Source organism: Pistacia vera, unplaced genomic scaffold (assembly GCF_008641045.1).
Source record: "Pistacia vera cultivar Batoury unplaced genomic scaffold, PisVer_v2 Contig323, whole genome shotgun sequence".
Lineage (NCBI taxonomy): Eukaryota > Viridiplantae > Streptophyta > Magnoliopsida > Sapindales > Anacardiaceae > Pistacia > Pistacia vera.
The window spans coordinates 1,179,183-1,207,099 of record NW_022196139.1 but is presented as its reverse complement, the minus strand read 5'-3'; the positions used below and the strand labels follow the sequence as shown (position 1 = coordinate 1,207,099).

Here is a 27,917-nt window from a genome sequence, read left to right as displayed (position 1 = left end):
ATGAAGAATACAGATGGTTTGCTGCATTTGTATGCTTATTGGGCTTGTTTGGAGCTAAATTTAGTTGCAGCTTTAGGTGTTTGGGAGAGCCTGGTTAAGATCTGGTTTGGCCCATTCATCATTTTCTCTTTCTTATCCTGTATAGTTCAATATGGTTGATTTATGATTCATCTTTTTATTTTTTCCATATAACTTGCTTTTTGTCTGTGCAGTGAGTCAATGTTGGAAGCCTGCCAAGGTTATATAGCTATGGAAATTGATTTGGGACATCTAAACGAAGCTAGGTCCATCTCCAGGAGATGTTATAGTAAAAGATTTAGTGGGACAGCTTCAGAGGTATAATTCTTTTACATTACTTGCTTTCAATTATACTAGATTGATTTATGGACAAAATTTGAATTTGAATGTTTCTAAACTGGTTTTTTCCTAATTTTTCTTTTTTTTGAAAATTGTTGCTTTTAGTAGTATACGATGCAGCTTTATTTAATCAATTGATATTTGTCATCTGCAATGCAAACATTTCTTTCTTTATTCTCTTTTTGCTGCTGATGGAAGTTGAAACTAGACAAATAGCTTAAGTCAAGGTTGTTAAAATGTTGTTTATCAAGTAGGGCAATTTATAGAGATCTTTTGAACTCTTAATATAGAATCATGCTCTTCAGTTGAGAATATATTTGCAGAGTAGCCTTGCAATAGGTCAACCTGTTACTTGGGCACCAGAATCATAATTGTTTAATATGTCATTTTGAATAATTTTTCCAAATCATACATAAATGGTATATGACAGTATCTCTGGGGGTCATGCTAGTTGAAAATCCATGACGTTTATTTTTTTTTAACTTTAAACTTTGGAGTTATTGATACTCAGATGAAATTATGGCATATATGAAGCAATCACATTTAAACCATAAGTAGTGGAGTAGTTTTTGAAACACAATAGGCTGATATAAGAGTAGACGAGGACACCTTAGCTTTCCTTATTTACTAAAAATGTGCCCATTGTTATTCAGAAATAAAAGTTTATTTTCTTTTAAGTGTGAAACTTGTCAACTTGCAAAATACACCAAGTCTATCTATCTAGCTCATAAATATAAGAGTTCTAGGGTTTTTTAATAATTCATAGTGATATTTGGGGCCCATCTAGAGTTACAAATATTTTAGGGTCTAAGTGGTTCATCAGTTTATTGATGATCACACTAGAGTATGTTAGGTATACTTGATGAAAAACAAGTTTGAAGTAGGTTAATTGTTCAAAAACTTTCATTCAATGGTTGAAACTTGGTTTCAAGAAAAAATCTAAGTTTTAAGGACTGACAATGGTAAGGAATATTTTCACTCTATCCTAGGAAACTACCTGTTACATCACGGGATTGTACATCAACGCTCTTGTGTTAATACCCCTCAACAAAATGGGATAGTTGAAAGAAAAAATAGGCACCTATTAGAGGTTGCTAGAGTCTTAATGTTTTCCATGAATATACCTCAATATTTTTGGAGTCATGCGATTTTAACATCTGCATATTTGATAAATAGATTACCTACTAGAATTCTTGATTTTCATACGCCTCTTGGGACTTTGCTAAAGATCTTTCCTAGTTGTAGGATCCTAAATACTGTACCCTTAAAGGTGTTTGGATGTACTGCTTTTGTACATGTTATGTCTCCTAATAGAGGAAAGCTAGACTTTAGGGCCATTAAATGTTTCTTGCTTGGATATTCTCCCACACAGAAAGACTATTAGTGTTATTGTCCTGTAAAGAGAAAATTATATGTCTCTAGTGATGTTACATTTTTTGAGTCACATACATTCTTTCCCATTTCCCTTCAGGAGAGAATTTAAGAGATTGTAAAGGTCATTCGTGGTAAGTAGTGTTACCCTTACAACCACACTTGAGTCAGTCTCAGTAGTCTCCTAGTCCAAGTCAAAGTTCAAAGTCACCTAGTTTCCTATAGGTCAGCCTAGTCCTATAAGAATGAGTCAGTCTCCTAGTTAGCCTAATTCAGGTTAGGTTCTTATAGGTCAGCCTTGTCCCATAAGCATGAGTCAATCTCGTAATCAGCCTACCAATTTATGTCCTACTCTAACTATATAGCCCACTCTTGGTAAACCAAACTCTCAGGAAAGATTGAAACTAGGGGGAAGTCTGGAGAGATTAAATCAGTCAGGTGTCCAATGTTATTCTCGAAGAACTGTAACGCCCCACTTGAGGTACGTTGCTAATGTTTCTTATGTCGCTCTTATTTGAGTCGGTTTTTATGAATAGTGGTTGGTTGGTCTTTGGTTGTGTTGATATGTTGAGTTTTTGCCTTGAATTGAATCAAAATTAGAAGGTTTTTGCTGTTACAGGGCTTGTCGCGGCGAAGAGGTGTTAAAGCCACGGGAGAAGCTGCTGGACAGTTTCGCCGCGGCGAAGGAAGCTTCTTCGCCGCGGCGACGTGCCGGTTGAAAAGTTTATTGAGTTTTAGATATTTTTTTCCCTTGGGTACTATTTGACCATTTTACCCCTAATTAGCAGGAAAAGTGGGGAGTAAAATGTAAGGAAATTTCATGGAGAATATGTTAGTATGGGGGTGTGTTTATAAGGAATCAAAGGATATGATGGAATTTTCAAGAAAGAGCAAGGGCAAAATGGGAAGAATGAGTTTGTTAGGAGATATTTAAGGGGGTTTAGTCTTTGAGAACTTTTCATTTTCCCATTCCACCGCCTCCTCTATTCTCCAAATTTCTCTCAAATTCCTTCAATCTTCCAAGGATTTCCAAGAGCTTTTTGAGTAACTTTTAGTAGGGTTTTAATCTAAAGCATCCTAAGGTAAGGATTCTGCGTAGATGAGAGTTTTATTATTGTTTTGATTAGAGTCTCATTGTTGTTGGTTAAAGTTGTAGAGAGAAGGCTAGCTCCCAAAGGAAAGGAGAAGTGTTAAAGAAGTATTTCCTCATAAGGTAAGTAAATTCAACCTAAGTTGAGATTTAAGAACTCTTTTGAGTAGAGTTATATATATTTATATGGTATTCATTAGGTTGTGAATTGAGATGAATGATTAGTAGTTATGAATGAGTAATACACATAAATTGAGTTATGAGAAGTGTTTTATTTGCTTGATGTTGGGTTGAGTTTGATTGAAGTTGGAGGAAGTTTTGAGCAAGCTTATGGAAGTGTCTTTTCTTTTGACAGGAAAAAAGAGTTTATGAGGGAGTTTCCTCCCATTTGGATGATTAAAGAAAAGAGAAAAGTTAGAGTTAAAGTAGAGTTTTATATGCACAGAGTTGTATGATGAAATGTTCAAGAGAAGCATAAGTAAGAGTAGAAAGCCTTAATTGTTGCTACATGTCATAGTTGCATTTAAATGATTAAGAGTATGAGTCATTTATGTGCATTAACTATGCCTTATTTATGGACGAAAAAGAGAGTAGAGAAAGAGTAGAGACTTTTGAGTTTAGACTACTTTAAGAGTAAGAGAAAGAGAGAATGAGTGCTATAGAGTAAAAGCTAGAGTAGTGCTAAACAAGAGAATAGAGTGGTTGTGCGATGGGGAACCTGTGAGTAAGAGTAGAGTATTCCCGCATGTACGCTGCATTGAGAGAGCGGCATAAGTATCAGAGAGAGAAGTGGTGTAGCCCGTAGAGTACATGCGGATGAGGGTTATACCCGAGTTTACCCTAGAGATTCTATGCACTACAGGCCAAAGGTTCGAACCATGCATAACCAAGTCCGATCGGCTAGAATGAGTAGAAGTCACAAGGAGTGGGAGCGAGTCCCAGCCGTGCCTCTGGTCAGATGGGGCCGTGACTTACTGAAAGAGAGTTAGTAGAAAAGAGTTATGAGAAAAAGAAACAGAGAGTTGTAGAAGAGAAAGAGTCAATAAAAATGGTAGGGAAAGAATTAGAAAGAGAGTTACGGGGATATTTGAGTAGAGGGGTACTTACTGAGCATTGTTTTGTGCTCATCCCGTTGTTCCCTATGTTTTTGCAGGTTCTAGATGAGGACACAGTCGGATGGACATCGGCACACGAAGAGAAATGGCTACACTATCCACCCTATTTTGATAGTTTTGCATATGATACAAATCTTTTATATATATGTATAAAGAATACATATGTTTAATAAAAGAAAATTTTGGGCCCAACTTTTCATGTTATTTTACATGTACTTTTACTATGCATATTTTTATGAGAAAGGAGTCGTTACAAGAACTGACTATCAAAATGGAAGGAAACCTAAAGATCTGCATCAGTAATCATCCCAACTGGAAGAAACCAGTGATTCACAGTCATAAAGTAAGGAAGAACTATCTTCTGATGATCTAAATCAGGGCTTGATGATTTACATTTACCTATTGCACTAAGAAAGGGTGTTATATCCTGTATGTTGCATCCTATTGCTAAGTATGTGGCATAATGTAAGTTGGCAGATGATTTTTTGGCATTCACCACTAATCTCTCAACTGTGAAGGTTCTAGCATCGGTACATGAGGCATTAGGGGATGAAAACTGGAGGAAGACTGTGATAAAGGAGATGGAGGCTCTTGAGAAAAAATAAGACTTGGGAGTTGGTGAGTTTACCTAGAGGGAAAACAAGTATGAGCTACAAGTGGGTGTTTACTATTAAGTATAAGGCAGATGGAACAGTTGAAAGGTATAGGCAAGGCTGGCGGCAAGGGGATTTACGCAAACCTATGGAGTAGACTATGAGTTGACCTTTGCTTCGATGCCTAAGTTGAATACTATCAAGATGCTCGTCTCTTGCAACAAATCTAGACTGGCCTCTCCAACAACTAGATGTGAAAAAATGTGTTTTTGAATGGTGAACTTGCAAAAGAGGTATACATGGAAATGCCACCAGGGTTTGAAAGAAGTGGAAAGGACGAAAAAGTGTGCAAATATAAGAAATCATTATATGGCCTAAAACAGTCTCCACAGGCCTGGTTTGAAAAATTCACAACTGATCATACATTATTCCTTAAAACCTTTGTAAGTAAGATTACTATGAGGTTGAAATCTTGGAAGAGCTTGAAATCAAAACTACGGAGCCTATGAGGTTTTAATATGACAACAAGCTTGTGATTGGGATAGCACACAATCCAGTGCATCATGATAGGACCAAGCACATTGAAATAGATAGACATTTCATCAAAAAGAAAATAGAAAATAAGCTGTTATGTGTTACCTACTTGCCTACAAGTCAGCAGACAACATATATTCTTACAAAAGGATTGCCTAGACAGTTGTTTGTTAATCTAGTTTCCAAGCTAGGAATGATAAATATCTATTCACTAGCTTGAGGGGGAGTGTAGGATTTCTAGATTAGAATATGATCAATTTAAGAGTTATCTAAGTCTTATCTAGTTTAAGAGATTGAAATAAAAAGATTATCAAGATTTGTTTTCTACTGATTTCATGTTTAAATCTCTATATGAGATTTGGGCCAGTTTGGTTTGTAATTCAAAAATAATGTTGAAAAATAAGTTACAATTAAAAATTTTAAAGTTTTATCTCTAAATTTTAAATATATGAAAACATATTTTGTATTTTAAATCTCTTTATGAGATTTGGGCCAGTTTGGTTTGTGATTCAAAAATAATTTTAAAAAACTAAGTTACAATTAAAAATTTTAAAAGCTTTATCTCAATATTTTGAAAATATTTCTGGTATTAAAAATTGTTTTGAAGTTAAAAACTATATAAAGACTGAGAAATGATATTTTTCTTGTTTTCTAATTTTACACTAATTTTTAGGATTATATGCAAAAACATTGTTTTGAAATCATTTCAACTTATTTTAATAAAAACGTATTTTCGTAAAATTCCTTATATTCCTTGTTTTCGAAAATTAAATACTATTTAAATTTTATAACAAATAGGCTCTTATTTAGATTATAAACTTTTATATGTATTTATGTTATATTTATGGTTGTGATTGTGGCTGTTCAGCGCACGAGATTGTGTTAAATTTTAAGTATGGTTGTTGAACGCTTAACTATCAATTTAAGCTTTTAAATCAAGTTGTTACATAACATTGTTAAAGATGTTACTGAATTATGATACATCTGCTTGGTATTTATTAAATGTATGCAATCCATGCTATTTTAACTCAATGCATAAAGATGCTTGTCTTTGTTCCCTTTCTCAAGTTACACCCCGCTTGGAAGAGCTGCAATTATTTATGTTACAGCAGGAAGCCAAATCTGTTCCTGAACTAATAAATCAGAAAGAGAAGTCACATAAGAAAAGTGTTAATGGAAAGAGAAAAACAGATTCGAACATGACTAACAAACAGTCTCCAGCTAAGTGGCAGAAAAGTATTGCCCAAAACCCAAACAAAGTGCATGGGAAAGGAAAGGGACGAGCATAGAACTTAGCTGAAGAAAACAAAGTAGAAGAAGCAAAACCCAAGTTTGAAGAGCATCCAAATGACCAGCACATCAAAGACTCCACCACTGGAAGAGCCAAAGTATACACTGACAAGTGTAATGCATTTTTATGAAACGTTAACATCAGGGCAAGTAGAGATTCTCTCACACTTTAGAGAGAGATTGCTTTTTATTCTTTTTTGACACTGGACAGGCAAATACAGAGAGATAATTCTAATGGTTTCAAATTTTTTTCAAGCAACTTCTGAAGATCTGAAAAAATTCTTTAACGATGTTGGTGGGGTTGGATCTGTTTGAATTCTACAAGACAAGTTCACCAGAAAGTCAAGGGCGTGACTCTCTTTCTCTCATTCATAATTTGTCAATGATCTTTGTCCTTTATGCATCAAATGAAAATGGGGAAGCTATCCACTGGACGTTCCATGTGTAACTCAGTCTTATAGTCAAATCCTTGTTTAACTTTGCCTAACCCTTTAAACTTTAACATATGTATGCATAATGTGGATTGCACCACAGAAATTAGCCCTAAGAAACTAATTTTAATGAGGCTGGGAGATTAGTATGGCCGATGCTTCAGAGAGATAGAAACTGCTAATTGCAGTCCATTCTCTTTGATCAAATTTCTCAAGGGTGCTCACTTAAACTTCAATTTGATTTCTTCCTTGCATGTAGTCAATAAATCATTTAGTTCTTACGCTTTTGGTTTTAAGATGGATGTCCTTTCTAGAGACAATTATGCAGTCTCAAATAAACCTGCCGAAGCGTTGAACTCCATAATTATGTTAAAATTGCTTAATTTTCTAAGTATAATGAGTCTAACTGTCTAAGAGCATATTTTTTCATTTTGCTAGCGAGTGATATTCTTAGGAGACTCAACCATAGTCCCATACAGATTTACCCATATTCCAGTTTGCCTTTAAACTGTAGAGCATCTGTATGGGTCTGTTGCATACTAATTTATAATATCCTCTGATCGATTTTTGAAGGGCCTCACATATGTGGATTTTGCCTATGATGCACACCTTGCTGCAACTGTAGATAAAAAAAAAAAAAAAAATCTTAGGAAGAGGATATGTAACAATTGCTATAAACTAGTAAAATGCTTGCATAACAATAATAGAAAATGGGCCCAAAACTTTTCTTTTTATTATATGTGCTAAGTCTTTTATACACAAAGAGTATTATTTTACAAAATGCCATTTAAAAGAGAAAAACAGGGGAAATAGTGTAGCTATTGCTCCTCGCTTGCCGACGCCCCTCCAACTGCATCATCACCTAGATCCTGCATCCACAAAGGCAAATGACGGGGTGAGCACAAAATAATGCTCAGTAAGTAAACTCTCTATCTGTCTATCCCTGTAACTTTTTTTTGTAATTCCTTCCTCACACTTTCTTTCTATGGTTTTCTACTAACGTTATGGCCTCATCTTACCGGAGGTGGTGTTCACACAACACCATCTCACTCTTCATGACTGTCGGGTGGAGTTCACATAGCACCAACCCGCTCTTAGTGACTACCGAGTGAGGATCACAAAGCATCTATCCAGTTTTCATAACTATCAGGTGGAGACCATAAAGCACCTACCGTTTCTCATGACTTTTGGGTGACGACCACAAAGCACAACCCGTTTCTAATAACTATCGGGTGACGATCACAAAGCATCAACCCGTTTCTANCTGAAGGCCACCAGCATATGTAGCGACCTCTCTGCCTGAGCCCCCATGAGGCTTGCTCACCTTTTTCTTCCCCGAGCCATTGTGCTGCTCGGGTGCTTTACCTTTTCCTGAGCCTCTAGTTGGCTCGGGCGTCTTCTTCGCTAGCCCTTTAAGGGGCCTAGTAGCACTCTTCTCACCAACCGCTTGGGAAGCAATCGCGGACTTCTTCACGCAGCGATCAATTTGTGTGGGAAATAAACGCGAGCAAGCAACAACTTGCCTTTTTCCAAGAGCGCCAAAAATTTGGCCTCGCCCTTGCAAAAGTTGTACGCCTTTAGGTGAGGAAGCGTAAGAAGCTCATGGATGTTGTGCGAGCTATTAGGAAGATCGCTGAAACGTTGCAGCCTCTGCAAGCTCACCTCAGGGAGATAGTTCTACTCGACATATGAAAACAAAGTTAGTTAAATAATAAAGCTAAGTTCAAAATTCATCCTCACATACATGAGTGACCAAGGCCTTACTCGCTTTCGGAGTGAAGACACTGCTCGTCGTGGCTTCGTAAAAGAAGAATTGGGAGTCCTAGTGCGGGACTTTCTTCGAGACATCAATCAGCCCGTTGAAACTTACCTTCCTTGCCTTGGAAAGGTATTACATTTGGCCTTGCCCTTTTTTAAGCCTGTACAAGTGCACAAGCTCTTCGACGGACGGCTCACCTAGCTCGGCAATCATGTACGCGATGTATACAGGTCGTCAATTAGAAAGGGGCAATGTCAAACCTCTTCAACACTTTGTCGATGAAGGGGTGCAGGGGAATGGATATCCCACACTTGAGGAGAATCTCGAAAGTTGCCACCCATCGAGCTAGAGGATTCTTCCGAGAGTGTTCCCCCGGGGCCATCAGATTGAGCTGCGATGCATAGGCTGCCCTGATGTGCTCAAGATCCCTGAGGGTGATCGAGGATTGGGGCTCTTTTCGCAGCCTATGAAATGGAGATGGTGGGGATTGAGCCAATTAGATTGAAGCATGGTCAGACAAGCCCGCAGCGTCAGGGTCCAAGCTTCTAGCAACGAACTCTTCAGATATCTCGGGGGACACGTCCCCCAATATTATCNTAAGGTTCACTACTCATACTCAAACCTCTACTAGGTATTTCATCAAACAACTCAAGTGCATAACAAGACTCTACTATAACAATAATTCTATGTCTTTCTCTAACCATCCAAAATGGGAGAAAACTCCCTCACATAGCCATAAATCCTATCATAGAATAACACTTCTAAAAAGGATTTCTCAAAATCCTTCAATTCAATCTCAAACTACATTCCCAACCCACATCTCACTTCTCATACTCAAAGTGTATGAACAACCATAAAGCAATAATTATCTCCATTTAAATCTTAATAACATAACATATCACATTTATATACATACACACATAATTGCAATTAACTCTCTATTCAAGAAAGTTCTCAAATATCTACTTGGATTGGGGTTTACTTACCCTGTGATGGAGAGATCTCACTAGCTCTTCATTTCTCTTGGTTTGCTTGATTTTTCTCTACCTTTTAAACAATTACACAATTCAACCAAAAGACCTCAATAATCAAATATACATAAAATCTCACAAAACTTCACATCCAAAGCAAGAATCCTTACCTTAGAATGCCTTAGATTGATCTTCTACCCCAAATCACTCCAAAAGCCCTCTAAAAAATCCTTGAACAATTAGAAGAGAAATTGAGAGGAAGTAAAAAGGAGAGTGGCGGTGGAGAAAAAGAATGAAGGGTTTTGCATTGACTTAATTCCTTTTAATACAATTTATGCACAAGCATTCCCATTTTGCCCTTACTCTTCCTTAGGAATTCCATCTATACCCTTTGATTCATTACAAACACATCCCCATATTAACATATTCTCCAAGCAAAATCCTTACATTTTACTCCCCACTTTTCCTACTAATTAGGGGTAGAATGGTCAAATTGCCCTTAGGGAAGAAAATATCTAAAACTTAACCAACATTTTGGTCGGCTCGTCGCCGCGGCGAAACTGTCCAGCAGCTTCCCCAGCTTCAACACCTCTTCGCCGCGGTGAAGATTCTTCTTCGCCCCGGCGAAGCCTGGAACACTAAACTTCTTCTATTTTCAACCAATTTCAAGGCAAGTATTCAACATACCACTCAAACAAAGGCCAACCAAACAAATAATACTAATAAACCGACTCAAATAAGAACAAAAGGAGAAACATTGGCTATGTACCTCAAGTGGGGCATTACAGGATAAGCATTGCAAGATCAAATCCGAAGCAAAAGATAAAGGATTATGCTGGTCATGGGGCCTTTAGAGAACATGGTAGGCTAAGTGGAATTATGTTTTATCTTTGTTATTACTTGTGTGTGTTTGTTTTTGTGCAATGCGCTCCATAGAAATTTGCATGTTTGTGTTTCCCACTTCTACCTTTTATTTTCTTACTCCTTTGGGTTAGATGGCAGTGCAAAGTAGTAATCAGACTTTCAGGAATTCTAGAGTGCCACACTCTGCTGCTAATGATGCGTTGTAACTACAACATGCATAAATAGCAAGTGCACTAGTCGCACAAAGTAATAAAGTGATGAGTGAGTATCGTTCCCACGAGGACTGGTTGCTAAGCACTAAGTTTCCTACTGTTTTCAAGTTGGAGCAATCAAGTTTGTTTGGATTAATGGGAGAAAATTAAACTTAAAACTAAAACAAAAACAAAATTTCTAAATATTCAAAGCTAAATTATGAAAGCAAGATTAAAAACATGGTAATATCAATTTAAAACAAACGGGTAGGGTTTTGACTTCATTTGGACTCTATGGATTAAACCTACAGATTATGCTATTTCCACATTCACATGCATTGATTGTAAATCGAATTCTCTAAATTGTAAACATACCTTCTCAGGCTATGTTTTCCTACTTTTCCCTATTAAACTTCCGCACCCAACAAATTGAAGATTAATAGTTCTAAGCTCATTAAGCACCTAGAATCCTAGATTGATTTCATTGATTCTTAAATCTATCTCTAGCATTTAATACTACAATGGTGATTACCCAAGAAGCTTAACATGACTCATTTCTCAATCTCATCATGTTCTTCAATTAAAAACAATAAATCCAGAATAATAACACAATCTTTGCACTAGCATATGAAAATAATAAAAATCAATTGCTCAATCCATGAGAATCCGAACTACATCAAAACCCTAACCCAAAATGGGTTAGTTCATAGCTAAATCAATACAATAAGCAGGAAAAACAATAAACACAAAGTTCAACATAATAAAAAATGAGAGAAAAGACAAGAGATCTCCCCCAGTTGAAGAATCCACCAGATTCAATCCCAAATCTTCTCACTTTTCTACACAAAATCGTCAAATCTCAAACTAAGAAGATGAAAAAGCTGTTCTAGACTAAAAAAAACACGACCTCTCTCAAAATGGTAAAGTTTCCCTTTTATACCTCACCCAAAAACCTAAAACTTACCCTAAAATGAAACTGTGCGTTTTAGTAAAACTGGGATTTGTAGACTTCGCCACGGCGAAGAAGAAACCTCTCCGCGGCGACGAAGTGAAATGGATTCTCGTACGTGACTCATTTCGCCACGGCGAACCTCCCTGAAGAATTCTAAAATTACAGAATTGCCCTTCGCTTGCTTCTTTGCTTGAATCTCCGATCTTCGATGCTCTCCCATGGGAACAAGCTTCATAGTGCTTCACTCTGCTTCAAAACTCTCCCAAATTCTGAGATCTGCTTACTTCTAAGTCCAAAAACTCCAATTCGCTCATTATTTGCTCAAAATGTTCATTTTAGCCTGAAACACAAAATGTAAAGAATTAAGTAACAATTCAGGCATAAAAGAACTAAGAAGTATCTAAAATCCGGCCTAAATAAAATAGTATAATCTTTGGATTATCAAATACCCCCAAACTAAAGACATGCTCGTCCCCGAGCATTAGGTACAAAACAAAATGAAAGAAAAATAACAAACGCCCAAATAAATGCAAAACAGTAAAATTAACAAAAAATTAAAAAGAAAAACATAAGACTCAACTCAACACCCGAACTGCCTAGAATTTATACAAGTCTCAAAGGTTGTTGCAAAATTATTACTAGAAAAATGTTTAACACTCCAAGAAGTTATAAGTTACATCGACTATCTTTCTCTATTGGTCCCCCGAGTAGGTGATCCCCACTTCAATCCACCATCCGACTTCCCGGATTATTTTATGCAGAAATGTAAAGTTTATCAAGTGGCGGTAGACTCCATAAGCCTAAATATCAAACTACTCTCGACTAATGAGGATTAGACATCACTAAGAATCAAAAGGTCTTTGTAGGCTTATAACGTTAGGCTCGGGTAGTGGGCTCCAAAGGAAAGAAAAAGATAAACAAACAAAAGAACTTGGTTTCCTTAAAGCAAACACTAAGACTTACTCCCACTCCCACTTCTTTTCTTAACCATTACTCAAAATGCCAACCATTTAACAACCTTCAACCATGAACAATTCTTATTGCTGCTATTGTAATGCAATTCTCAAACTAAATTTATTTAATTTTTTTTTTTTTTTTACACATCAATTTAGGTTAAAAACCTCTCTTCTTCTTCTTGCCCACCCTACAACCCCCAAACTATTCTTTTAGTTAATTCACACAACTCTTCAAGTTCCTTGTGTTTGCCTTAGGTCCAAAATTCTCCTAAAGGGTATGATTATGTGTTTAGGGTAGTTGGATTGGAAAATTTTCGGTTTGCAAGAAAATACAAAGCAATGATAATCTCATAAGGCTCAAATGGGTGACTAGGGAACAATTCATTCGTGGGTTGGCTGGAAAGGCTCAAACGTTTCGAAAAATGCCTAAATCATTTCCTCAACAATGTCTATTCCTAGAATTTCGCCTCAAGCATTTCTCCACTAGGTTCTAGGATCCACCAACATTATCAAACTTTACCTAACCACATAAAATGAATCTAAGCATGCCAAAATAAATGAAAATGGTGGCTGAACCACTCAACAAACCTCAATCAAAATCCAATCAATAAACAAAAACTTGAAGCAATGCTTAACATTTTTCAATAATAAAATCCCAACAACCCTAATCTCATCATTGATTTATACAATTCATCATTGGCATACACAACAAAACATAGAAGTAAAATAAAATAAAAAGTTCAAAAATTCCTCAAATTTTTCCTACCCCCAACAAAGATGACATTGTCCCAATGTCACATTATGCCAAATTAGGAATAGAAAAAAAACAAATTGATAAGGTACGAGTAGTTCCCTGATTTAATCTGTGAAGTTAAAGTTTCGCTCAACAGTGTGCACACCCAGTCTTTGACTTTTTCATCACCAAATCTGTAAAACAATTGAAAACTGTGGTGTCCACTATGTTAGAAAAAATCACGGACTAATATGGAAATATTACAACCCTAATCTCGTCTTTTCAACTAAAAAGTTCAGCAAAAATTTAAACTAAACGAAAACAATCCAAAACAAAACACAAACAAATCAAATCAGTTCAAAGTTCCATAATACCCAACAATAAACCAAAATAAACAAACAAAAACAAAATACAAAATACAAAACAGGTGCTCCGGTTCATTTGTCGGCCTCCTCGTCTCCCTCGACATCATCCTCTTCTGATTCGGAGCCCATCCACTCATCTGAATCCCAGTCAGCCCATTGGAATGTCGCAGTATCAATATTGAGCTTGTCGAAGCACTTTCTGCATGTCAAACATATCTAGGTCTGCTCTGCCACCATTCCTACGTTTTGTCATACGTCTTATCTGACCCACTATCTGTTGCACCATCTCCTTCATAGTGGCTGTGGAACTGGATGATGTGGCAGCTCCTTGTGTGGTTCGCTATGTTTGTCCCGACACTAGGTTGCTCATCGTTTATACATTCAAGGTGCTTGTGATAGTAGTCTGAGTCGAGGATTAGGGCAGCATGGATAAGTGGCTCATCATCACGTACCTCGATTCCTACTTTAGTGCACAAAGCTATAATGAGATGTGGGAACGGGTAACTTCCTCGCCCTGGTTTGGCTGCATGCTTAATGTTGGTCAGGATAATCTGTCCCACATCCTATTCTTTTCCCGTGGCAATAGAATAGAGTAGTATGCCTTCTCATGCGTCCACCATGCTATTGCGTCTCCGGCATCATCCTCGCACAAATAAATACTGCCACAACCGAGCCACTGGGGTCAAGTTAGTTCCCTTGATGCACTTTTTAACCCTTTTTGAAACCTCCCAAGTGGTGTCTTTTTTGCTATAGCCTGAGGATTACCTCATCTCTTTTCTGTGTATTCCTGAATTCCTCATACTCATCCGGTAAATGTTAGGCAATTTATAAATTCATGATGATCTTCGCAGTCAATGCCACATCATTACCCTCACAACACAGTATCAGATGCACAATCCGGGATTGGCATAAAATTCTCGCACTAGCGGCTCTACCACGCTTGTGCATGTGCACTCATAAAAAGTCCCCAATGTCTCCATTGACTCCAATCCATGCCTGGCTCATGGTTAATCCACACTTAGGGATAAATCCTTTCTTTCCTTTGGGCTGCCCCTTCATAGTGTTTTCAGGCCTCATCACTCCAAATCATTGTCCACTTTCTTTCCCTTTCCTTTCCCCGGGACAACACTTTGAGCGGCATTTTTCTAAACTGTTAATCAAATCACAATTCAACTTAACTCAACTCAACTCACCCTATGAGAAACACAATCAACCCTGCAGTAAAACAACACTTCCAAAAATTTGCACTTAACCCCAAACTACAATTTTTCCAAACTTAACCAAATGCTCCAAAAATTAAAATCCACACTCCCATATTACAATATTCAAAATCACACTTCCCCCACCTCAAATCCAGCACAATATCACCAAAATTCACACATTCAACCACAATCAAAATTTTCAAATCCACAAATCTAAACTCGAAAAATTGCGATTAAAGTTAAGGGAACGAAATCTTACCAAACAATGGAGTATGCGCAACCAATTTAGCCAAAAATCCCCTAAATCGCAAAATCCCCAATTTCTTGAACCTACAATTTCTTCAATTTTTCGCAAAGATCTTGGTTAATCAAGTTGTTTTGGGTGTTTAGAAGGTTAGGAGTGAGAGACTTGGCTGGGCAATCACTGGGAAGCCTCTGGATTAAAGTTGGAAATTTTTTCTCTCAAAGTCTTTGAAAAGTTTTGTGAAAAAAAAATGAAAATCAAGCGATTTTTTTATAAAAACCAGTTTTCACCGTGGCGAAAAACATCTTCGCCGCGACAAAGTTCTTCATTCAAACCCTAAAAACACCCATCGTTCGCCGTGGCAAAATTGCCCCCTATATTTTTGCCTATCTTTCTTCGCCGTGGCGAAACAATTTTTTTCGCCGCAGCTAAAAATTACAGAGACAATGCCTCGGTGAAAAAGATACTTTGCCCGCGCAAGTCTGGACTTTTGAATTCCAATTTTTCATAAATGTGCTTCGCGGTGGCAAACTGGACAATTCCATTTTCTGCCTTGATTCGATAACTCACCTGAACACCCAAAAACACACAAATTAGACTTCATCTAAAATTATAAGAAACTAACATTAAAAAAAACAACACAACTGAAAACACTTGGGTTGCCTCCCAAGAGCATTGTTTATAGTCGGAAAGCTCGACTCTTTAAGTTCTCATGTCAATCCGGACTATCTAAATGCATCAACTCTCGAGCATTGTCCTTGCCCCGAAGTTTCAATTGCTAATGATTTTTGTCACCCGGGGCCCTTGTTAGAGTTTAACCACCCATTTCCATTCCTTGGTCGTTCCTCTCAGGGCTTGAACATTCTTACCAATAGCTTTCGTTTTCTTGATTTTCTTTCTGGTTTTTAGTGGAGGGATCTGTCCGTGGTGAGGATACATGCTCAGTTGTGGCCTATCTGAACTGGTGTAAGCTCTCTGGGTTGTGGTCCTCCTCATTGGGCCGCCTGACTTGACCGTGCATCCTTTATTGATGAATTAGGATCATAAGTTGGGAAGTTTCAATTGTGAACTAACCACCGATCAATTTTGAAGCATGACTCTTACTTTGGTGGAGCTTTCAGGATTCAAGGACATTGAATGTCACTTCTTCATCTTGCATCCTCATGATCAACTTCCCCCTTGAACATCAATTACGCTCTTCCGGTTGCCAGAATGGTCGTCCCAGGATGAGAGGATCTCCTTATCTTCTTCCATGTCCAACACAAGAAATCTGCCGGAAAATAAATTTGTCTACCTTAACCAGCACATCTTCAACAATGCCCCTAGGTGCTTATGATCTGTCTGCAAGTTGCAAGCATAGGGTTGTTAGCTTCACTTCACCATTCCTAATTTCCTGAAAACAAGAAAAAGGCATAGATTTATGCTTGCACCTAAATCACATAAAACTCGATCAAAGTAATATCTCCTATAATGCAGGGGATAGTAAAACTCCATGGATCTTTGAGTTTTGAGGTGTCTTCTTCTGGAGAATGGCGTTGCACTCCTCTGTAAGCATAATTGTTTCCTCATCCTCTAACTTCCTTTTGTTTGATAAGATCTCCTTGAAAATTTTGCGTAGCTCGGCATCTGTTGCAATGCATTTGTAAAAGGAATGTTAATATGCAGTTTTTTAAATACATCAAGAAATTTAATGAACTGCTTATCCTATTTTTCTTTTATGAGCCTCTGAGGAAAAGGCACGGGTGGAGTGTGATGTGCCAATTCTGGTGGTATCTTGGAAATGGCAATTTCTCTTCCTTCTCTTTTGCCTCTCTTCCCGCTTTCGCTCATCCTCCTAGGACTAGTGGTTTCTCTTCAGCAATGATTCTTCATCAACTTCCTCATCATATTCTTCATTTTTCCTTGATAGGTTTTCCTCTTCCTTGATTGTTCCACCTCTTCCAAGACTGCCCCACTTCTCAAGGTTATTGCGTTCATTTGCTCTCGTGGTTAGTCACTATGTTGCTCGGTAAAGACCCATGTGGCTTCTCATTTAGCTTTTCAGCTAACTGCCCCACTGACCTCCAAGTTCTAATGGACGCCCCTTGATTTATGAAATTATGCTCGTCTCATTCATAAAACCTGTGGTCTTTTGCATAAACTTCCCACATGACTCCATTTTGTCGCTCTTGTGGGTCCCTTTTGTTTGTTCACCCCTGTTTGTTGTTTGGCAATGCCCTTTGATTCCATTAATTGTTTCCTGATTTTGTTGTTTTTGATTGCCCCAAGACAGGTTAGGGTGGATTCCTCTAACCAGGATATATTGTGTTGAGTACGGATTGTTCGTTGCCTTTGACTTCCGCCAAGTGTTACCTGCTTTGATAATGACAGAGCTAAGGAAACGTGTTCCCTACTTGACAGTCTTGCTTACGTGATTACCTACACAAAAATCACAAGTTAGTTGAGGAGTTTGAATGGAATTTACCTGCATACTTCCCAACTGTTTCTAAAGTGCTGTCAGTTAGCTGAAATGGCTGTATATGCATCAACTTCATAAAGACCCATGATTTCTTCGGTTGCACCCTCTCATTAGGTCTTGATAATGTTGCTGCCAAACCTCATCAACTCATGAGCTTCTTCCGGAGTCTTATTCTGTATGCTCCTTCTGAGGCTGCATCCACCATAGTTTGCACATTCACCATAATCCATTATAATTTTTGGACTTGCATCCAAACTGGCAACCCATGATGTGGACACCTTCTCAGTATTCTTTGTATCCTCTCCCAAGCCTCATACAATGATTCTGACTCTTCTTGAATGAATGGCGTGATTCATTTCTCAACTTTGCTGAGGAAAGAATTTGGTTAGACTTCTGTGCTAAATCATTCCATGTGGTGATTGTTCCTGTTGGTATTGCCAGTAACCATCCTTTAGCTTTATCCTCAATGAAAATGGGAATAGTCCAATCTGATTGCATCATCTGACCACTCCGTTTGACTTGAACATATCACAAATCTCCAAAAATTTGCAATGTGTAATTTGGATCTTCCTTCAAATCACCCCTAAACTGAACCGACTGTTGGATCATCTGGATGATTGCCGGCTTTAATCTCGAAGTTATTGGCTTGTACCGCTGGTCTAGTAATACTTGACCCACTGCCTTCAACTATGGGAACTGAGAATTCCCTCAGTGTTCATTCTCTGCATCTCTATAACTATTACTTCGGTTCAACTGAGCTTCTCTTCTCTTCTTTCTCTATTCAGTCTTCGAGTGGTTCTTTCAATCTCAGATACACAGAAACCACTGGTTGACGTTTGCTCTTCGCAAAACAAGACAAAAAATAGAAAGAGTAGATCACACTAACCAAAAGACTAACGAAATTTGACAACAACAGATAAGAAAAAATAACACTCCAATCTAACACAAAAAATATTTTAATGTTAACACAAAACCAATCCCCGGCAACGGCGCCAAAACTTGATGCGTTGTAACTACAACATGCATAAATAGCAGTGCACTAGTCACACAAAGTATAAATGATGAGTGAGTATCGTCTCCCACGAGGATTGTTTTGCTAAGCACTAAGTTTCCTACTATTTTCAAGTGGAGCAATCGAGTTGTTTGGATTAATGGGAGAAATTAACTTAAACTAACAAAATTTCTAAATATTCAAAGCTAAATTATAAAGCAGATTAAAAACAAGGTAATATCAATTTAAAACAAATGGGTAGGGTTTTGACTTCATTTGGACTCATGGATTAAACCTACAGATTATGCTATTTTCACATAACATGCATTGATTGTAATCGAATTCTCTAATTGCAAACATGCCTTCTCAGGCTACGTTTTTCCTACTTTTCCCTATTAAACTTCCGCCCCAACAATTGAAGATTAATAGTTCTAAGCTCATTAAGCACCTAGAATCCTAGATTGATTTCATTGATTCTTAAATCTATCTCTAGCATTTAATACTACAATGGTGATTACCCAAGAAGCTTAACATGACTCTTTCTCAATCTCATCATGTTCTTCAATTAAAACATAATCCGAATAATAACACAATCTTTGCACTAGCGTATGAAATAATAAAATCAATTGCTCAATCCTGAAATCCGAAAAACTACTACCACCCCCCCCACAACAACCATTTAATTACCATTTACACCATTCGCAAATACCCAATACCCACCCATTGCAATACACCCACCCATACCACCACATTTATTAACCCCACTTACAAAACCACCACATCACACCCACACCCCGCCACCACCCCATACAACATTTAAACCATATCCCACACCATACATATTACCATAACATAACATCATTCACACAACATTTTCATAACCTACCCACATTAAAACCCACACATTAAACATACCCCCCCAATAACACATCATTTACCCCACACACCTCATACCATCACACACCCTAACCCACCAACCCATTTTTCCACCCACAATATTCAACAATTATCATTTTTATCCCAACAAGTACATACCACATCCATACCCCCCAGGGGGGGGGGGGGGGGGGGGTACAAGAAACAACTAACCCCCATACAACACAACAACATTTCCACAATTAAAACACCCCCATACCAACCCCCAACCAACCAATACAGTACCAAAACATACCCGGTAACCAACCACACAACCCATATAAAAACATCATGTGACAACATTTATCAACCCACCATTTAACAACATTCAACATCACACCAACACATTATAACCCACATTTATAAACAACAACAAACACCCCATTTCCCCACCAAGATATAAATTTATTACCCACCCAATACACACACAATACCCATATAAACCCCATTAACACACCCATATTACAACCAATTTTCCCAAACATCATTCACACCAACCCACAATATATCCATTCAAACCCTACCAAAATGGTTTAGTTTCATAGCTATCAATACAAGACCATGAAAACAATAAACACAAAAGTTCAACATAATAAAAAATGATGAGAGAAAAGATAGAGATCTCCCCCGGTTGAAGAATCCACCAAATTCAATCCCAAATCTTCTCACTTTGTCTACACAAAATCGTCAAAATCTCAAACTAGAAATGAAAAGCTGTTCTAGACTAAAACAAACTCGCCCTCTCTCAAAATGGTAAAGTTTCCTTTTATACCTCACACCAAAAACCTAAACTTAGCCTAAAATAAACTGTGCATTTAGTAACAATGGGATTGTAGACTTCCCCGCCACGGTGACGAAGAAACCTCCGAAGTTGACGAAGTGAATGGGTCTCGTGCCTTGAACCTCATTTCGCCGCGGCGAACCTCCCTAAAGAATTCTGAATTCCCGAATTGCCTCGCTTTGCTTCTTTGGCTTGAATCTCGATCTTCGCTGCTCTCCTATGTGAACAAGCTTCCAGTGCTTCACTCTGCTTCAGACTCGCCCAATTTAAGATCTGCTTACCTCTTCTGAGTCCAAAAACTCCAATTCATCAGTAATTTCTCAAAATGTTCATTTTAGAGGCCTGAAACACAAAATGTAAGAAATTAAGTAACATTTCATGCATAAAAGAACTCAGACGTTACTAAAATCCTGCCTAAAAGCCTGAATAAATGTATACATCCTCGGATTATCGCTACTAAACGAGTGATAGAGTAGAAGCCTTCAGCTGAGGGGAGCAACACATTTGCAAGCCAAGGAACTCGACCACTGGTGTCCCCTCGCCAAATCCAAAGCCGAGGAAGTGAAAGATGAGAAGCCATTCAAATAAATGAGTTCGAGAATGTTCTTTAAGAAGTGAGGTTTTTCGGGGTTACATGTTACATTTTTAAGTAATAGCACAGTAATTGAAAAACTTCTCCTTTCCTTATAAAAAACGAAGGTTTTGCCTAATGTTTCTTTAAACCCCGTTAGGACGAAAAATACTGTTTGAGGACGCAACAACGGATACTATGTGATATGCGAATCAATCGTATATAGTATCACTTCTTGAAATCTTTCTTCTAGAAATATTTAATCCGCCTTTCGCCAATGTATACCCATTTATTCAAAGGGTAACAGTTCCTAATAGTGTGTGTCGCTGTGGAACATATATTCAGTTCAGCATTTGTGATGAAGGATAGCCTCAATGGCCTTAGACCCGAAGATCATGAAGAACATTTTAGCCAATTATATGGCAATCAAGTTCCTTTTTATTCTCAACAAGATCATGAAAACTATTAGGTTGGTGGTCCTATTCTTGGTCTAAAATAACATTGAATACTCCTAGTGCAACTAATAGCTTTCTTTGCTTTTTTGACCAACCTATTGATTCTATTCCTAGCGGAGAATCCAATTTTAACTATTTGTCAGAGACAAAATCCTCATGTGGACCAGATGGACCACTACAGCACTATTGAGTTTGTGTACTGAAACAGCAATGGCCTTGCATCTCATGCTTGTGGAAAATGTGAAAAAATGTCTTTGGTCTGGAAATATTCTAAGGAAGAATATGAAGAATATCATCTGTATGCTCGCCTGATTAAAATTTCCGCACACATATATTCATTTTTGTCGTCTGTTTTGAATGAATATCCATATCTCATATGATTGTGTTTGTTTCACTTAGACTCTTCATGATTCTATGGATGCTTTCTTAAAATTTCTCATAGAATTGAGAATGAGGTTTTCACTTTGTACATGTTAGATCATGAATTAGTACCAATCTTCAAAAAAGATCTAATTGTTTCACTTGCTATTTTCGGAATGGAATATTTACATAATCCCCATGAATAGGATTAAACGTTATTACATGGTATTTGTATGATATTCCTTCTTAATTTTAAGCGAGTACTTGAGAGGGTTTAGGTGATCTATGAATTATGTTTCATTTTTCGTTTCTTTTATATACTAAGTCACTAAGTGCGAGATTCCCCCCGGCAACCATTATTAACTTGTTCTCCCATGGGCTTTTTCCCATGTCGCCTCCTAGAATCAACTTGTCTTCTAACTTCGCACCCATGAGTTTCATATTTGGAATTTGCTAACCCCTTTCTCATATTTGGAAGGGGTATTTATACAAGTTTACACCAAAACAAGTAGAGAGGAATTTGGGATCGCCATTATGATTTTAGTGGTTGTGTGCTAGGATTGCGCATATATTGATTCGTTCTTATTCCTCCAGAGATGTTCAAGGTAAGGCTTATCCCTTAGTCTCTTAAACAGCTGTATTGGATGGTTGTGACGAGGTTATGCTGAGTCGGACTTCAAGATTCCATGACCTTGAGATCACATTGATCTACTGATTTTTGAGCTATTGAGACTTTTGAGTTTACGACAAAAATCACACACAACAGATATTAAAGTAGAGGTCATGATTTGAATCTCTCATCTATTACATCCTGTTGTATTTGGGTTGTTCTTTCTTTTTGAATTTTGTCTTTGTTTATGTAACACGTGAAAATGCCTCTTTTTCAGCTTAAGCTTTTAGGTCAAGTTGTTTTTCAACAAAATTGTTGTTGAAATTTCATTATAATTTCAATTTCTTGTGGTCTTTCTTGCTTTTAATATAAGTAATCAGTTTATGCATGCTTAAAGTTAAATGTTTTGCACTTAAATAACATTTTTATAAAGGAGATTAAATTAATAGTAATATTTTTGNATCCCATATCACCAATTTGTGCTTTAACAATAAAAGAGTTTTCCTTTCGTCAAAGAGGGTGTTTTCTTGCAGGGCTATTTACAACCCTGAGGTTCAAATCAAAGTGGAGGGCCAGCCTGGAACCTTGGATTACAGAGTCTTTTTTGTTGACAATTCTGGAAAAAAGGTCTTTTCAATTCTAAATTCTGGATATTTCTTTCTTTTTTTTTTTTAATTTCGGTATGTCTGTTTGGTGGTGAGAAAATGTGGGAAAAGGAAACTATGAAATCTGAATAGTGAAAATGGAATTAGTTTTAGTAGTTATAGTTGAAATGTTTGGTTGCTGGGATAAACGTTGGAAAAGAAACGAGAATCATAGATAGGAGAATAAGTGTTTCTTACACGCACAGATTATATTGGTTTGTACCACATTTGGAGAATAATACCTTAGGCAGGTTGATGAGAACTTAATAGTTTCTGAAGGTATACCTTTTTGCGATCTATCTATGCTAATTTAGGCCAAAGTTGTCTTTTAATTTTCTGTTAGGTTATTCATAGAATTTGGATTCGTGGAACATGAGATAATAAAACTTTATGAATTTATTGTGATTGATTATTACATTTTCATTGGCAAAATGAAGGTTTTGGCATTTTAGAATTTTGGTTTTTCTTCATAGATCATTTACTCAATAACAGAGGAATGAGCTAATTGAAATTTAATAAACATGAGGTCTGTTTCATTTAGTTAAGGTGGAAATAGGGCACATTGCTGGTGTCGTTCAGATTATAAGCTTTAGAACTAATTTCTGCTCAAGTTGGTGCTGCTTATGTTTTGGAAGCCATTGGGCTTTGATTTTTAAGTTCTTCGGATCTGCAACAGATATTGACTGTTAAGTATTGAAGAATGGAACTTCTTTAACAGTTTAAATCAATTTGTTGAATTCTTTCTGCTTAACAAAAATTACTTGTTCTTGCTATGTAGATTTCGCCATGGCATGACATACCATTACAATTGGGAGATGGTGCTTTCAACTTTATTGTCGAAATTCCCAAGGAGTCAAGTGCAAAGATGGAGGCTGCTACTGATGAGCTATACACTCCCATTAAGCAGGATACTAAAAAGGGAAAACTTCGATATTATCCGTAAGTTTCTTTAATATCATTGCTTATAAGTGCTTAAGTTGACAAACTTTGTTTCAATGCAAGGATGTCTAAATTTAGCTCTTGGGTAGACGATGCAAATGGTTACTGATTGCAGTTGTCATGTATGAACTGGTCTAGTCAAGTGCCCGCTGCTTGTTTCCATATTGGTATATGTATTTTGGAATAATGAAATTTTGTTGCTTAAGCTAATATATGCCTACGATTTGTGTTTGAATGGTTTTAGCAAACGTTGTGACCTTCCAGTTATACTCTTTGCGTCAGTATCTGAAGCAAACCGTTACTGCTGTTGATCTAGAGAATATTTTGAATTTTGTTACATTTAGTTTAATTTTCATGCAGTCTCGGGGTATTAAATATGCAAGCAATACTTATTTGCTAACTCTCTCCAACATTTGCTTGCTTGTTTTCATGCCATGTGTCCAATGTTTATGTAAATTAACAAAACAAAACGAAGACACTGGACACTTGGCATTAATTCACAAAAAATTTGAACATGTGTCATGCAAGAGTTAGCAATTTTTGGAGAGACTGAATAAAAAAATGTTATTAGCTCTCTTCCTAGGGCTATATGTTGCCTAGAAATCAATAGACTCACCCCACTCGGTAGTCTTAATCTTTAGTTGACTCCATATTTATGGAAGCGAAGTTAAAATGTGTTACATAAGCTGTACCTCTAAATAAATGAAACATTCGGTTGGCTTTAATTGATGTTCATAACGTCTACGCAGTCCGAGGAATGTCCAGTGGTTCTCATTAAGCCCCCAGCATACTAATTCTTCTTGAACTTACATGTTTACAAACTGTTTATTCATCCTTTCCTCTATTTAACTCCATTTAGCCATATTTAAAGCTAAACTATAGGCAATAAGGTTTGGTTTTCTGTCACAGTCACATTAACTGAAGTTTATCTATGTTTCCTGATGTCTTTTTTTGTCTTAAACTAAATCATGCCTCCTTCTTGCTGCAATTATTAGTCTTAGTTGCACATGACCAAATCATCAAAGCTAAGTATCTCATCCTATCCTTAATTAGTGCAATTTTTTAGGTTCTCACTGATGAATTTAGTTCTTGTTTATCCTTTCTTTTGCTCTAACACATCATGCATATCAACTTTGTTATTTTGGCAGATCTTAGATAATGTTGTTTTTGTATCTTGATGGTCTTGAAATTTCTAGCACAAATAATATCTAATCTTATTTCTTTTTCATACACTGTCATATTGACGTTGCATGGATTGGTAAATAACAATTTTTTAAGACTATCACTCTCCTTTATTCACTCATTGTATTTCCATGTGCCATGTACAATTAATTCTTACAATCATCTATCTTAAAACCTTTCAATTATGCAACACATTGCTAGCAATGGTGCATACATCATGAGGCTTCTTCTTAAGTTTGTATGAACTTCTATTTGTAGCCATAATCAATGGGAAAGGTGGACTCAACGGGTACCATAACAAAAACTCAAATTTGTCTTCTCTTCTTGTTTTCATCTTTTGTTATTGCTCTCCATGTCTCAGATCATGTCAATATGTTTAATGGGATTTGAACTTTGAATGTATTTTCCTCACTCATATCAGTTTTTGTTCCTTAGATACAATATAAATTGGAATTATGGATTGCTTCCACAAACATGGGAAGACCCATCATTTGCCAATTCTGAAGTTGAAGGGGCATTTGGGGATAATGATCCAGGTATTAAATCTCATATTCTGCTGAACATTTGGCCTTCTTCATGTAACTCTAGATTACTTGTTCTAATATGTTAAATTTCTATTCACAATATTCTTGCTTAATTTATTTTGTAGTTGATGTTGTTGAGATTGGTCAAACTCAAAGGAAGATTGGTGATATTCTTAAGGTCAAGCCCTTGGGTGTTTTAGCCATGATTGATGAGGGGGAACTTGACTGGAAAATAGTTGCAATTTCATTGGATGATCCAAAAGCTTCCCTTGTAAATGATGTTGATGATGTTGAGAAGCATTTCCCGGTAAGTACTGTTCTAAATAAGTGGCAAATGAAAGAAACTTTATTTATCTTGACTTGGTACTCAGAACATACAAACATAATATTGAGAGGTAAATGTCAAGTACATAAAATTATGAATAGAATGTGAAAATGGGATGGTTGAATTCGGCTGTGGCAATTGTTGGAGGTTTATGTTCAAATTAATTATAAGAATATGAATTTGAGTCAAAGTTGATTAAAGCACAAAGAAAGGTATTATTGCCTATACAAAGCTGTTTCAAGAATTAGTGTAGCATGATTATAACTGTGGGTTACCATTAAGAAAAAAGAAAAAAGAAAAAAATTGTGGAGACTAATCTGGTGAACTTATCTTCAGGGAACTCTCTCTGCAATCCGAGACTGGTTTAGGGACTACAAAATCCCGGATGGAAAACCTGCTAACAAGTTTGGTCTTGGCAACAAGGCTGCAAACAAGGTAATCTTATAGCTATTCATCTGGTTGCATTTCATGCTTCAAAACAACATTGTACATGCAACAATGCATATATAGATGCATGCTTATTGCTTTGAGATTTAACTGATTTGAAGCCAGTAAATTTTGGTGATAACCAGTCCGTGGTATTGAGCAGTATATTGTCTTTTCTTACTTGTAGTACCACGTGAATTTTATCATTTTTGTGAGTTTTTATTCACCCTTCTGACATTGGAATGAATTTTGTGTATGATAAACAGGATTATGCCTTGAAAGTAATCACAGAGACTAACGAATCATGGGCCAAACTTGTAAAGAGGTCCATTTCTCCTGGAGAGCTTTCCCTTGTATAACTTCAACTCCCAAGACTACATAAGGTGCTGCTCGGCTATTGCCTATTTTTCTCTCCCATAGAGCAAGTCCTGTTGATGTTTATTGTCATTAGCAAGAGTTTTCTAGACTATTTAGTTTGGATAATCCACTATTATGTAGTCTTCTTATTTATGTAACAAATATATGTTTAAGCTATCATTTTTGGCTTTGAAGATGTATTTGGGATTGGTTAACTTTAGTCACAATAATTATTCAGAATGATATTCTCTTTGTTTCCCAAGCTCAGTTACAGTGTTAGAAAATGTCAAAAATTGATTTGCAGAAACTTCTCTGGATTGCTTCATGGTTGAAGTTGATATGCTCATCTCTACAAAAATTGCATCGTATTATACAATTCGTCTCTATCAAAAGATTTGAAATCACTTTTCAATTTACATATGAAAGTGCGATTTGCTCATCAGAAAATATTTACAGTTTTACAGTCACTGGACATTTGTCCACCCACCCAGCTTCAAAAAACCATTCTAACATTAGATGAATTCCAGGGCTTCTTGAAACCTCTTTTCCAGTGCAAAACAAGAAGGATCAACATCAACCAAAGATGACTTTTTGTGCTCATATCTTCCTTTGAACATAGCACAGCCTTGTTGTACCCATTTCAGAGCTTTAACCTCACAGGCAGCCACTGTTGCTACTCCCACCACATGTGGTGGAGAAGTGGGTTTATTGTGTTGAGACAATGTTAACATTGCTGCGGTAGGAGCCATCGATTGGTAAAAAGTGGAAACAAGAACAACTAAAGAAAAATTTGATGAAGTTTGATGACAATGAAAGGCTATATATAACACTGTATAATATATGCAATTATTAAGCCTAAGCAGGTTTTTGCAGGAAACAGGAAGTAGAAATCTATGGGCTGAGGGAAAGATAAGATGGGTTCAAGTACATGGGAATATTTCAAAGACTTAGGTTTAGACTTGAGAGTGAAGCGATTGTTCTTGTTCTCGTTGTTGAGTAGAGCGGTTAGTGTTGGTCAATGAGGTTGTGAAATTGTGGGCTTGACTGCACCTGGTTTTTAAGTAGAGCTTGTTTTATGAAACTAGTTTTGCCTTTAGTTGTAGCTGTTGGAAGGAGATTGACAATGCCACCTGCCTGACACGTGTGCTCATCTCATGCTTATCTTAAGTTCCTAAGGAAATATTGACACATAGCTTTAAAGGCATTAAGTTATTAAATATATTTAGTTTTCAAAGAGGAAAAAAAATGACATTTTTTTTTTTTTGATATTTTATAAATCAAAATCATAGATACGAATCCTAAGATCACCTAATTTCTTATGGTATTTATATGGCAGAATTATGGAATTGAATATAACTTTA

General features: G+C 36.8%; 1 protein-coding gene across 1 annotated transcript; it reads left to right on the top strand.

The window, feature by feature from the left end:
- Positions 1 to 26,818, top strand: LOC116137363 (soluble inorganic pyrophosphatase 6, chloroplastic). The gene is made up of 9 exons (XM_031423045.1): positions 1 to 104; positions 213 to 336; positions 22,144 to 22,154; positions 22,609 to 22,786; positions 23,582 to 23,742; positions 25,360 to 25,460; positions 25,574 to 25,755; positions 26,110 to 26,208; positions 26,466 to 26,818. The coding sequence occupies exons 1-9, from the start codon at positions 1 to 3 to the stop codon at positions 26,556 to 26,558; spliced, it is 1,053 nt and encodes a 350-aa protein (XP_031278905.1). The 3' UTR covers positions 26,559 to 26,818.
- Positions 26,819 to 27,917: the final 1,099 nt, after the last annotated feature.